At 44.9% G+C, this 14,349-nt stretch overlaps 1 protein-coding gene across 1 annotated transcript; it reads left to right on the top strand.

Moving 5' to 3' along the window:
• Positions 1–4,515: 4,515 nt before the first annotated feature.
• Positions 4,516–8,915, top strand: LOC102757560 (40S ribosomal protein S4, X isoform-like). The gene is given in 8 exon segments (XM_015569714.1): positions 4,516–4,598; positions 5,316–5,393; positions 5,823–6,003; positions 6,174–6,271; positions 7,305–7,362; positions 7,365–7,475; positions 8,141–8,298; positions 8,751–8,915. Coding segments are annotated over 8 exon segments (789 nt in total). The 5' UTR covers positions 4,516–4,595; the 3' UTR covers positions 8,853–8,915.
• Positions 8,916–14,349: the final 5,434 nt, after the last annotated feature.

Here is a 14,349-nt window from a genome sequence, read left to right as displayed (position 1 = left end):
AACTTTACTTTTCAATTAGTTTATGTGAAATACTAGAGGCCCGATGCGCACAAAAATTTGTGCACTTGGGGGGTAGGGGGTGTCCCTCAGCCTGGCCTGTTTTTCTCGCAGTCTGGGACCCCTTGGGAGATAACGACCTGCTGGCTTAGGCCTGCTCCCGGGTGGCAGAGGGCAGGCCCAATCCCTAAGAGCACCCCTGGTCAGGCTCAGAGCAGGACTGATTGTGGAGTTGGGGCGCCGCCCCTGTCATGCACAGAGCAGGGCGGATCAGGGGGTTGGGGAGCTCCCCCCTATCACACACAGAGCAGGGCGGATCAGGGGGTTGGGGAGCTCCCCCCTATCACACACAGAGCAGGGCGGATCAGGGGGTTGGGGAGCTCCCCCCTATCACACACAGAGCAGGGCGGATCAGGGGGTTGGGGAGCTCCCCCCTATCACACACAGAGCAGGGCGGATCAGGGGGTTGGGGAGCTCCCCCCTATCACACACAGAGCAGGGCGGATCAGGGGGTTGGGGAGCTCCCCCCTATCACACACAGAGCAGGGCGGATCAGGGGGTTGGGGAGCTCCCCCCTATCACACACAGAGCAGGGCGGATCAGGGGGTTGGGGAGCTCCCCCCTATCACACACAGAGCAGGGCGGATCAGGGGGTTGGGGAGCTCCCCCCTATCACACACAGAGCAGGGCGGATCAGGGGGTTGGGGAGCTCCCCCCTATCACACACAGAGCAGGGCGGATCAGGGGGTTGGGGAGCTCCCCCCTATCACACACAGAGCAGGGCGGATCAGGGGGTTGGGGAGCTCCCCCCTATCACACACAGAGCAGGGCGGATCAGGGGGTTGGGGAGCTCCCCCCTATCACACACAGAGCAGGGCGGATCAGGGGGTTGGGGAGCTCCCCCCTATCACACACAGAGCAGGGCGGATCAGGGGGTTGGGGAGCTCCCCCCTATCACACACAGAGCAGGGCGGATCAGGGGGTTGGGGAGCTCCCCCCTATCACACACAGAGCAGGGCGGATCAGGGGGTTGGGGAGCTCCCCCCTATCACACACAGAGCAGGGCGGATCAGGGGGTTGGGGAGCTCCCCCCTATCACACACAGAGCAGGGCGGATCAGGGGGTTGGGGAGCTCCCCCCTATCACACACAGAGCAGGGCGGATCAGGGGGTTGGGGAGCTCCCCCCTATCACACACAGAGCAGGGCGGATCAGGGGGTTGGGGAGCTCCCCCCTATCACACACAGAGCAGGGCGGATCAGGGGGTTGGGGCTCCGTCCCCTGTCACACACAGAGCCACAGGGCGATCAGGGGGTTTAGGTGCTGCCCCCTGTCATGCTGATCCCAGTGCCGGGAGGCCTCGCTGCTCCACTGATCCTGGTGCTGGGAGGCATATTACCCTTTTGCTATATAGGATAGAGGCCTGGTGCACGGGTTGGGGCCGGCTGGTTTGCCCTGAAGGGTGTCCTGGATCAGGGTGGGGGTCCCCACTGGGGTGCCTGGCCAGTCTGGGTGCGGGGCTGAGGGCTGTTTTCAGGCTGGCGGGTGACTGAAGCTTCCAACCACTCCTTTTTTTCTTTTCTTTTTCATTCTGGGCCAGCTTTAGCTCTGAGGCTCCAGCTCTTAGGCCTCCGCTGCTGAAAGCAGGTTTCTGGCCTTTGTTTACCTTCTGTATTTGAAACAATGTTGCAATCCTGCTGGCTGAAGCCTGGCGGACTAAAGCTGGTTTCTGGGGTTTTGTTTAGCTTCTATATTTGTAACATAGTTGCTTAGAGTTGCAGCTCAGAGGCCTGCAGTGGCAGGGGGGGGAAGTTGGGGGCCTCTGTCACTGAAGCAAGCAAGCCTCCTGTTCCCTTTAAGCTGCCTGGCTGCCGGCCGCCATCTTGGTTGGCAGATAATTTGCATATCTCGCTGATTAGCCAATGGGAAGGGTAACAGAGGTGCGGCTAATTACCATATTTGTCTTTTATTAGATAGGATGGGACATCCATTTAATGGAATGTGATGCAGCTGTTAAAATACTAATTCTGAAGCTTATGTAGCAACTCAGAAAGTATTTGTAATGTAATAAAAGTAGAATAGAACATGGTCTGTACGCTAGGATTAAAATTATGTAAAAGTATGCACACACACAAACTGATCAGAATCAGAATAGGAACAAATGAATACAGATGATGTGTTTAAGGTGTTTGGGGAAGTACTGTTTGTGATTTTCTTAGCTCTTTCCAGATTCCATTTATTGTTGTTAAAATGTCAATTTGTGCTTAAATGCAAGCTGACAGAGGAAAAAAATACTGAAATGGGTGCTTTGATTTCATCAAGTCCTTTGATAAGCTGTGCTACAAACACAAACCACTGACCTGGGAGACAAGAAACCAACCCCCCACCCAACCCCCATTCTTAATTGGCTGTGTGATATTGATTAAGTAATATCTGCAGCTCTGAGCAGCCATTTCTCTTATCCTGTCTAGCTGGAAGTCCTGTGGTTATTCCTCACTCCCAAATCAACTCTCATCACCTCTGTTAGCAGTACCACCATCTTCCCAGTGCTCTCAAGACTGAAAACTTCAGAATTCACCTTCCATCGTCTCACCATCTCCACTCTCTCCCTAATCCTCAGCTCCAATCAATTATCTGTTCCTTTAAATAATCATTTATAGTATGCTTTACTATGGACCTGGTTCTAGACAAAGAGTTCTTGCCCTCTTAGTTAATACTGTCTTGGTGAGAAATGCTAACAATATTTCTCTTTCTTGCTTCTCTGCAGACTACTGAAGGGTAGAGTGGAAGGCAGAGACAGCAACATATAAGACAGAACCTCCTGAGTTAGGAACTTGTCTCCATGGTGGGAGGAGTTCAGGAAAAGGCTAGAATTTAGCTGCTAGATACTCTCAGGAATAGTATAGTAAGGCCTGGCACAATGAGTTGAATGTTAACTCAATTTATTCATTTAACAAGTATTTACCAAGTGCTGGACATAATGCCAAGCTCTCTGTTAGGTAGCAAAGGACCTGCTCAGATGAATTAGGGTAGGTTCTGTCATAGAGTTACTCACAATCTAGTGGAGGACAGACAAGGAAATCAGTCAGTACAGCCCAATACGCCAAGTGCTGTCATGGAATTTGAACCGAGGGTTCTGGGGCAGAAGAATGTAGGATTGACCCTGACTAGGGGCCTGGGGCCTCACAGAGCCAGAGGGACTAGAACTGTGTTTATCTCCAAGGCTGAAGAGATTAGGGGCCCAGGAAGGGGGTTGAGTTGTCCACAGCCATTCCAAGGTGAGGAATCATCAGGTCCACAGGCAGGAAGTTAGAAAGCTTTTTCAGAACAGTAACTGGGATGGCTTAAGCTTTGAGGTTTGGAATGGGTGAAGGGAGCAATGGATGTCCAGGCAGCAGATGACTGGCAGAAGGAGGTACCTGAGGAGTCCAGGAAGGAGGGCCAAGGGAGTTTCAAAGTAGAGAAATCACATGATAGACTGAGTTTTAGTTAAATAACCGGATGGTCTCTAATGTCCCCTCTCTTCCCTGAGATTTTATAAGTGCCAAGTGTGTTGTATAGGAAGCAGGGGCAGGACACCAAGGTTCAAGGAGAGTTCCTACCCTTTCACCCTCTTGGCAATCTGCAGAGCAGCAAGAGAGATTAAATAAAATGTTGGTTCTTCCAAACTTATAGTATGGGCAGACCGGCTGGTCTAGAGAACTGGGAAGAAGAGGCAGACCAAATATGTTTAAGAAATAATATTAGCCCTGCTGGCGTGGCTCACTGATTGAGGATCAACCTATGAACCAGGTCATGGTTCGATTCCCTGTCAGGGCACATGCTCAGGTTTCTGACTCGATCCCCAGTATGGGGCGTGAAAAAGACAGCTGATCAATGATTCTCTCTCATCATTGATGCTTCCATCTCTCTCTCCCTCTCCCTCTCCCTTCCACTCTGAAATCAATAAAAATATTATTTAAAAAAGAAATAATATTAAATATTAATTAAAATACATTCTATTGCTTGTACAATCATGTGTATGTGGACCTTAAAGTAGCCTCGCTTTGCATTCTACTAGAAGGCAGGAAGTTTGCTAGCTCAGTGGTTCTCAACCTGTGGGTCACGACCCCTTTGGCGGTCGAACGACCCTTTCACAGGGGTCCCCAAGACCATCCTGCATATGAGATATTTACATTACGATTCATAACAGTAGCAACATTACAGTTATGGAGTAGCAACGAAAATAATTTTATGGTTGGGTCACAACATGAGGAACTGTATTTAAAGGGCCAGAAGGTTGAGAACCACTGGCCTAGCTCATCTTGGCATTTCTAGCACCTAACACAGAATTAGGTGCCTCAGAGGAAGAGGAAGGGAGGGAAAGGGAGGGAGGAGATTGCTTTTTGGAAACCGCCCTTTTTCAGCGGCCCTTCCCAAGCTCCAGATCTATGACCTCCCACCAGCAGGTGGCAAGATAGTTCCTGCTCCCCTTGAAAGAGTGGGGTGGGCGGAGCATCCAGGGTGGGCGGAGCATCCAAGGTCGGCGCGCGCAGCCTCCGACCCTTTTTTCTTGGCGCACCGGAAAGAGGCGGTCCTCTTTCTTTGCCTAGCGCAGCCATGGTAAGACAACTTTTTTGCGAGCTCTTGGGATACTATCAACCTCCATCCTCCCAGGGCCGGGACTGTCCGGAGTTTTGGGGCCCCTTCAGGGAGTGCCCGGGCGGAGGCAATCGGGGTTTGGCCTGCAGGGTTGGCCCAGGCGGGCTGGAGAGCGAGGGAGGAGGTGATAGGTGGCTCTGGCGGGAAGGCCTTGGTCTCTGGCGGGAAGGCCTTGGTCTCTGGCGGGCCACGCATACTTCCCCCGCTGGGAGGAGCGGCTTTCTAATCAGGCCTGGACCTGGAGGGCCAGGGCTGATGGGCAGCAGCTGCAACTGGCAGAAAAGGATTTTCTTCGTCATTGTCTTTTTGGCACGCCCTTACTTTGCGAACTGAGGCCAGTAAGCATCTGTACACAGCATTCAATAGGCTTCCGCATTTTAAAGTGAAAGCCAGTGTTGGCTTTTGGCTTTGGGGTGAAGGAGAGCAGCTATTGGCACGTGGTTGTGCTGAGGTCAGGTTCATCGCCACCAGACGCTCGTATTGGGAAAACTTTTCTATTTGATCAACAAGTAGAAGCACAGATTGGGTCCTGGTCCACATTTCTGTTGCCGGCTGGCTGTGTGCCAAGAAGTTCAACCCCTGTCCACTTCACCAGTATAGTGTCCTAGAAAAAGTAAAAGCTTAGAGAAGCAGACACACTTTTAAGCAGTAACATGAAAATACAAAACTCTTCCTCAGGCTCGTGGTCCCAAGAAGCATCTGAAGCGTGTAGCAGCTCCAAAGCATTGGATGCTGGATAAACTGACTGGTGTGTTTGTAAGTATCATTATATTGTAATTGTGTTTCAAGGGACAGTTACTGAGATATAATTGACATAATTTAAGGGATACATTTTATACTATTACGTTCCTTTATGTCAGACATCCTTGACTGCTATATTCATAATGTTTCTTGCAGTGCCTCCCATAAGATTTCTGTACTTCATTTATTCCACATACCACATAGTACACTTACATGGAATCAGGACTCACGTGTACTTAAGAGGCCTGGTCCTTTGAAGGGGGGGAAATATTGTAAAATTTTAAGGTATGGAATAGTAAGCTTTAAATACCTCTTGTTGACCTAAACTGGAGGGGGGTTGATGGACAGTCTGGTGTCTAGGTAATGGATCTCGGGATTTGGAAGGTGGATTTGTGTGAATCCCAACAATAGCTTGAGAGGGTGTTTTTTAAAATCATTTCACAGGCTCCTCGGCCATCTACCGGTCCCCACAAGCTGAGAGAATGTCTCCCTCTCATCATTTTCTTAAGGAACAGACTTAAGTATGCTCTAACAGGAGATGAAGTAAAGAAGATATGCATGCAGCGGTTTATTAAGATTGATGGCAAGGTCCGAACCGATATAACCTACCCTGCTGGTTTTATGGGTAAGTGGTTAGTACTTGGCTCCTTAAAACATTAAGTAGCTCTCATCATTAGCCTTAGGAATCCATGTTGTTTTAAATGGGAAGCATTTTATTTTTTCTTATTGTGGTATAGTTATGCAACATGGGATAGTGGGGTCACTATAGTAACCTTAGTTACTGTTTGATATCAGATGTCATCAGCATTGACAAGACTGGAGAGAACTTCCGCCTGATCTATGACACTAAGGGCCGCTTTGCAGTTCATCGTATTACTCCTGAGGAGGCCAAGGTGAGTGCAAGCAGACTGGGTTTTCTTCAGTAAAATTACTTAGGTACATGGGCTGATCTATTGGGGTGAGATAGGTAAATTAAGATTACTTAAAATCTTGTATCTGGAAATGTCCAGTTAACAATATGGTTAAATTCTATCATATGTGCAATTTCTTGTTGTGTTATTAAAAGCATTTCTAATAGCTGTATAGCAGTCTGTTGCTGGATGTCTAATAACTGACCCCCATATCCCCATTACTCTGGAAGAGGAAAGGTGTTAATGGAGGAGACTGAAAATCCTTGGGCACTATTTTGAGATAGCTTGAAAAAAGATTATAGACATTGGTTGTTTTATGAAATTTGTTGTGATGGTTTACACAAAGGTTTATGGTTTCTTGAATTATTGGCTGTAAATGAAGGTTGATGTGTGTGATTCAACTCCTAACTTCCTTAGCTGCCTTGTTATTGGCAGGCTGGAGGGTATGTTCATGACATCGGGGTGATTTGATTTAGTTTAAAATGTCAGGGAATGATAAATCCAAAGCTGAAACATTTTGTGAGGTATTTGTTGATTGGATTAACTTCTAATGCAATTGCAGTTCTTGAGACACTCAGTTGTGATGCACAGGGAGCCACTAAGAGGCACTTTTTAGGAATGGCGAGGGAAGAATTCAGGGGCTCCATGAGGCTTAAACAGCCTGGGGAAAGGAGGGTGATCAGCCCACTCCATGGAGGAATTAGGATTTATGGTGCCTTCGTGCCGTGGATTTTAACATGGGGTGATGTGCTGCTACAAGGAAAATCTCACTGTGACATTAGCCTAGAGAGAGGGGCAATGTACAAGATAAATTTGTGGAGGGTGGCAAGAAAAGTCAAGGACCCATTCTACTGTAGTTCAGGAAACCAGCACTTCCTATGTAGAGCTGATTCCTTTGGCTGCTAATTGCATTTTTAACCTGGCAACTTGTGGCTTTGAAAGAACCTTTTTGTCCACTGTGGAGCATAGTGCATGTGCACTAGACTAAATGAAGCTAACCTTTGTATGTTTCTAGTACAAGTTGTGCAAAGTAAGGAAGATCTTTGTGGGCACAAAAGGAATCCCTCATCTGGTAGCCATGATGCTCGCACCATCCGCTACCCTGATCCCCTCATCAAGGTGAACGACACCATTCAGACTGATTTGGAGACAGGCAAAATTACTGATTTCATCAAGTTTGACACTGGTAAGCAAGCCTCTACACTACCTGGGCATTCTCTTGAAAGCCCAGCTATAAGAGCTGTTTAGGTTTTTTGTTTTGTTTTATTTTTTCCATCACCATTTATCCCTTCTGTGCCATCTTCCCTGCAGGAGCTGTTCTTTGCTTTTCTCTCCCCCCACCCCCACCCCTTTTTAAAAAATTTTTTAATTAATTACATTTCATCAGTCATCACTTGCACAGGGCTTAGGTACAGAGTTTTCGTTTGAATCTTCCAGGTGATTCCCATGCACCTAGTTAGCAACAGAAGCTAGATGTCCTTTGTTGTAGTAAAGGGAAACTGGAGAGTGTAGCTACTCTAATGCCCAAATGCTCAGAATATTCTGGATGGCTGAGGTGAAGTCTGGTGAAAAAGCAAGCCAGCCTCTTTGTAATAAGAGCTCTTGTTAATGCTGTCATTGTGCCTTGGAAGGACAGCATAGTCTAGGCAAGACATAGTTTGGACCTGGCAAGGTGGGTGCAGTAGAGTTCACATTTGTTAGGTGTGTAGGAGGGATGGGAGAAATGTTTACAGGCCTGGCATGGGTAACAGATCCACAGGAGTAAATTTGAATGAGAGAAGGGATTAATGACACCTGTCTCTGTCATGTAATACACTCGGTTGTAATAGCAGATTATTCCTTCTTGCCTAGGTAACTTGTGCATGGTGACCGGTGGTGCTAACCTGGGAAGAATTGGCGTAATCACCAACAGGGAGAGGCATCCTGGTTCTTTTGACGTAGTTCATGTGAAAGATGCCAATGGCAACAGTTTTGCCACCCGGCTCTCCAACATTTTTGTAATTGGCAAAGTAAGTCTTGGGTTTCCCTTCTCTCCAGTCTAAGGAAAACCTGTAAATGCAGGTACTGCTGGGATTGCAGCTCCTGATGGACTGGCTGTGCAGAACCTAGTGTGAAGCTTCTTCTGGGATAGGGCTCACATAGAGTGGGGCTGGGCAGACCTGTGCTTTTTTAGTGTTGCAGAAGCAGCGGGAGGGCTGATCACCTTGGTTGGTAAAAAGTGCCAATGGTGATCATCAGCCTTGTAGTTTTTGCATTTACGTATATGGGCAGCAGGTTTAGGGGAATGGCTCCAAGTAGTGAATGTTTCTGAAAAACCAGCATCCAAGTGTCTGAAGACTTCTTGGCTGTTGCTAAGTGCTTTCACAAGCAGGCTTCTGTTCCTTTAAATGACATGATAAATGTACTAAACTGCTAATGGAGTTGGTGTATAGCAGGTTTTGATTCTTTTTTTCTCCTTCAGGGCAACAAACCATGGATTTCCTTACCCCGTGGAAAGGGTATCCGCCTCACCATTGCTGAAGAGAGAGACAAGAGACTGGCGGCCAAACAGAGCAGTGGCTGAAATGAGCTCTAGGTGACATGATTGGAAAAGTCTTTGTACTTAATTAAAGATAATACAGCATGATTAATTGCCTTTTTGGTATGAGAGGGTTGGGTTTTTTATTTTTTTTATTTAGTTTCCTGCTATTCTACTTTATAACATGTAAAGCAGATGGGATTTTTCGGACATTCTATTTACCTTCCTGTGTCTGTTACAGGCTGGGCTTGGGTGGTGATGGGAAGGAGAACACACCTGACAAAGAAGGAACAGCAGCCCTTGACTTGGCCAAGACCTTGTCTACCCTGTTAAGTCTTCTTGACTTTAAAGAAAATCAGTGCCTTCCTTTATCTCTGGTCTTCCTGTCACTGCTGTCCTCAACTCCAACCTCAGGTCTCTGCAAAACAGAAAGTGTGTGGAAAATAAACTTGTTCCTGCTTTCTTGACCCTGTAATGTCAGGTGGGACTTGACTGCCAAACCCCAAAAGTGCCCCTGCTGTAAGGTGCCAGGTCCTATACCTGTTCATCTCAAGCCCTGGGTCTTCTCCAAAAGTTATTTTGCCTTTTGCTGTTAGCCTTCTCAACCAGCAATTATTCCCATTACACTATAAAGCATGTCTTGGAAAAACCAAAAGCACCTTTGTCTCCCATAGCCAGGCTTCCCAACCTTCGCATTCATTTAATGTCATTATTTGCTACAATCTATGCAGGCTTCCTAAATCAGTGGTTCTCAACCTTCTGGCCCTTTAAATACAGTTCCTCATGTTGTGACCCAACCATAAAATTACTTTCGTTGCTACTTCATAACTGTACTGTTGCTACTGTTATGAATCGTAATGTAAATATCTGATATGCAGGATGGTCTTAGGGGACCCCTGTGAAAGGGTCGTTCAACCCCCAAAAGGGTCGCAACCCACAGGTTGAGAACTGCTGTCCTAAATCATCCCACCGTGACAGGTTTGGGGTTGAAAAACTTGGACATACTTCTCCATCTGAGCCATGCATGATGCGTCTGTGCCAAATCACTATATTTAACTGGGGGTGTCTAATGGTCATCCCTGGTTCCCTGGCCTGTGGTTCAGAGAAGAGGCCTGCTGAGGAACTGGCTTGGTTCCTGCCTGAGTCAAGAGTGGCAGAATACTGGTCTGGAATAACTGAACATCATCCAAATCAGTCATCTAAAGGAGGCATGTCCAGGAGTCTCAAGCCCAGATTTGGCCACACAGGACTCTCCTGTTTGACAAATTGCAAACTGCAAATCACCACTGGCAGGGGCCTCAGGACCTCTGCTTAAATAGAAGCGGAGAGTAGAATCTTACCCGTTCAGGCCATTGTGAGGTTCACGGTTAGAAGTAAATTGGTGCCCCCTTGAGGAATGGGCAAGTGAGGCTGAAAAGTCCAAGTACTAGGGTCCCTGAATGCTGGTGGGTTCTCTTGCTGCACCCACCTTGGCTTCACTTTATAGGTTCCAAGTCTCGGCTAAGGAACCAAAGCAAATGGGAATGAGGCTTCCAGCTTGGTTCCACAAGTGCGGTTTTAAGACATTTTAAATTTGTTTTAATTTTTTTAAGCCACACAAATTTTTTATTAGCAACTAACCCCAGTGCGGGAAAAGTTGACATTCTAACACCAGATCATGTCAACAGACTCGGCCAAAGTGGCCTGTATCATCGGAATGAGCTACAAGTTTCCAAATAAAATAGCTCTTGGTAGGGCTTTTCAAGGCTTCTAATTTGATTCATGAAGTCTTAACAGCCTTTACGGCTTATCTCAGCAAGGAGGCAGACATCCCAAAATGAAACAAGCAGAACTTGGTAGGGCAGCCTTATGCTCCCATCAGGGCAACACAACTTTGAAAGAACAAGAATACAAACATCTAGGACTTGTGTACTTCATAGTTCACAACTGACATCTTGATTTTTTATTTTAATTCTCATCCAAGGAAATGTTTTCACTGATTTTTAGAGGAAGAAAGATAGAAATAGAAATATCAATTGCTTGCCTCGTATGCACCTGGACTGGGGATGGAATCTACAACCTTTTCTGATGTATGGAAGAACACTCCAGTGAGCTGAGCCATCCAACCACAGGGCCCATCTTGATTTTTTAATATCCAAATCCTGTGTTCTCGTTGCTAAACCACAGAAAGTGATATCCATCCCACTGCTCCCTGATCGATGCCAATCTATCCAATCTGTCATGGCAAATTCCATTTTACCAGTTACGCAGGCCAAACACTGGACATGTTCTTGACTTGTTTCCTTTTATCATGCTCCACATATACCTTTATTAGGAAATCCTCTTGGCTTTACCTTCAAAATATATGTAGAATCCATATTTGGTGGTATTTAGAAATTATTAATTTTCTGTGTAATCAGTCATCTTTCAGAGGTACATACTGAAAGATTTGCAGAAGAAATGAGAAGCAATCTGGAATTTGCTTTTAAGATAATCTAGTGCAGTGGTTCTTAACTTGTGGGTCGCGACCCCTTTGGGGGTCGAACGACAGGGGTCACCTAAGACCATTGGAAAACATAATTACATATTGTTTACAGTAGCAAAATTACAGTTATGAAGTAGCAACAAAAATAATTTTATGGTTGGGGGTCACCACAACATAAGGAACTGTATTAAAGGGTCACGGCATTAGGAAGGTTGAGAACCACTGGTCTAGTGGGTGATGAAGATCAATGAAACAATTGTCCATGTACTGATAATGTTAAAAATGGGTAATGGGTACAATGGGGTTCATTACACTAATGGCTCTATTTCTATATGTGTTTGATATTTTTCATAATAAACTTATAAAAGAAGCAAATAGTATGCTGTCTGACCTTCCTCCCAAATAAATTTGGACCACTGCATGGGCTACCACCTTGGTCTGAGCTGCCAAACAACTCTTGTCTATATTGTAGAATAGAGTAGCAGTTTTAAGTCTTTTTCATCTTGTAGCACACAAACTAAAATTCTGTGGCACACTAAAATACATGTATTTTTTGCTGATCTAACCCAAAAAAGGGGTATAACTTTGATTGATTTACAAAAAAGATTAATTACCTACCATTTTTACTCCAATGTTACTTTTTAAAAAATCAGGTGCCCAGCCCTGCTCGGGTGGCTCAATGGTTGAGCATTGACCTATGAACCAGGAGGTCACTTGGATTCCTGGTCAGGCTCAATCCCCAATAGGAGGCAGCTGATAGATGATCCTCATCATTGGTGTTTATATCTCCCTCTTTCTGAAATCAATAAAAACATTTTCTTTAAAAATCAGGTGCCTATACTGGAATATAAGGATTTCTGGTACCAAGAATTAACCAGTCAGACACAACCTAATTATGTGATGTGACCAATAAAATGGAACTATATAGTTCAAGACAGCATTCATACCAGCAGCCATGGTTATGTTGGCTGTTGTCATATTCTTATTTGACAATCTAAGGCAGTGGTTCTCAACCTTGGTGGCACATTAGAATCACCTGGAAATCTTTAAAGTCCTGAGTTCTGGGCCTCATCCTCCGAAAATTCTGTTTCTTTGTTATGGGGTGGGGCCACAACATTCGTAACAAAGAAAAAGAATTTCCTGAGGATGAGGCCCAGAAATCAGGATTTTAAAAAGATTCCCAGGTGATTCTAATGTGCAGCCAAGGTTGAGAACCACTGATCTAAGGGAAAAGAGATCAGTGCCCCTGACTAAATAGTCAGGTGTTGCATGTTTTAAAAATTATTGTGGCACACCGGTTTGAAAATTGCTGGATTAGAGTATTCGCCACTGGCTGGTCTGGCTTTCATCCTTGCCCCCATACAGTCTCAACCTAACAGCCAGAGGCATCCTGTTTAAAGTGTGTAAGTCAGGTCTAGTCACTGGGTAGAGCTCCTGATGGCTCCTGTCTCACTCAGACTAAAACCCACAGTGATCATGAGGCCCTATGAGGCCCCCACAATCTGGCCTCTGACCTAATCTATTACTACTCTACCCCAGTTCAATCTGTTCCAGCCACACTGGCCTCCTGCTGTTTCTTGAACATGAGAGGTACTCTCCTGTCTAAGCTCCTTGCACTGACTCCTTTTGTAATACATGTAGCTTATAGTATGAACATTTTCAAATATACAGAAAAGTCAAAAGAGTAGAATGATGAATACCTGTATAGACATCAGCTAGATTCCATAATGGCTTTATTTCTCTGTGTAGACATGAACACACACACCTATTTTTCTGAACCCTTTGAAAGTAAGTTGCAGGCATGACCTTGAGTTGCCTGGTGCCAAGAGATGGCAAGTGCTAGCTCTCAGAGGCTCCACCTAAGGAGTTAATTTCCATGTTACCTTGGGTATAAACTAGATCTCAGGAAAGATGCTTTCTTTTCACTATGACTTTTCCATCCTGAATCAGGGGAATCTATTCATCTGTCTCAGGTTGTTGGGCCTGGAAAATTCCCCAGATCCGAAGGTCAATCCTAAAGCCCAAAGAGAGAATGAAAAGTTTTGCTCTGCACAGGCAGAAGTTAATGGGCTGATCATCTCTACCATTCTGACTTTTGAGAATGTTGTACTGTTTGAACAATAAATAAGAACAAAGAATGTTCCCAGGAGAAAACCAACAGCCTAATAATAATAATAACAGAAATCAGAAACTTCCCAAGAGCCAACAGCTTTTCAGTTTATTCCTGGGGCCTTTCTAGGGATATGCTCATGTATTTTTCTTAGCTTTTCTAGCAGTAGTGAACATGTGTAATCAGTGATGTGCTGATAAATGGTTAACAACTAGCTCCATGGGAAAAATGTGTGTGTGTGTGTGTGTGTCTGTGTGTATAGGTTTAGTATAAATTCTGATATAAAGGATATATAACACAACTTATAAATAATAATAAAGTAGGCAATACTCTTTACTGTGAATTCCATATAGCCAATTGATTGTCACAGAATGCTTTTATTGATTTTCGCCAACTTCTTGTATCCTATGGTTATGTAGTTCTGACAAGAATGTTCATTGATATTTTTGTTTGCATTAACAAATAGGGCAAAAGTGAAACAAGGCTGTATTTAGAACTTCACTTGTTTGTCAATGATTTGAGCAACTATTTTGCTGAGTTGGATAATAGTTTTTTAATACTAAAAGAATATTTCCTTAATTTTTTGTACTACTCACACTGTAACGGTTGTAAGACACTTCTAAGAACATTTTCTCCATCACTTCCTTAATTCTAGACAATCGACAAAACCATCAAGTGCTGATTTGTAGTGTTTACAAATTTCCATGGCCCACTGCAAGCTATGCCATGATGTCACTAAACCGGGAGCTGGGAAGAGCACACCATTATATAGCATTTCTACCACCCAGATGCAATAGGTCTAAATAATTTCATGCTCATAGCTAATAGTAAAATAATTAAGGAGCGATGAGTTTTTAGTATTTACTTATTACCTTTGTATTTAATATAATTTACTTAATTTTAAGTCTATTGTTATTTTTTAAATAATTTAAATATTTAATAGCTTACATATTTCATTATGGCTGATT

This window comes from Myotis davidii, unplaced genomic scaffold, assembly GCF_000327345.1.
Source record: "Myotis davidii unplaced genomic scaffold, ASM32734v1 scaffold2226, whole genome shotgun sequence".
In the NCBI taxonomy this organism is placed as follows: domain Eukaryota; kingdom Metazoa; phylum Chordata; class Mammalia; order Chiroptera; family Vespertilionidae; genus Myotis; species Myotis davidii.
This window is presented reverse-complemented; position numbering and strand designations above follow the sequence as displayed.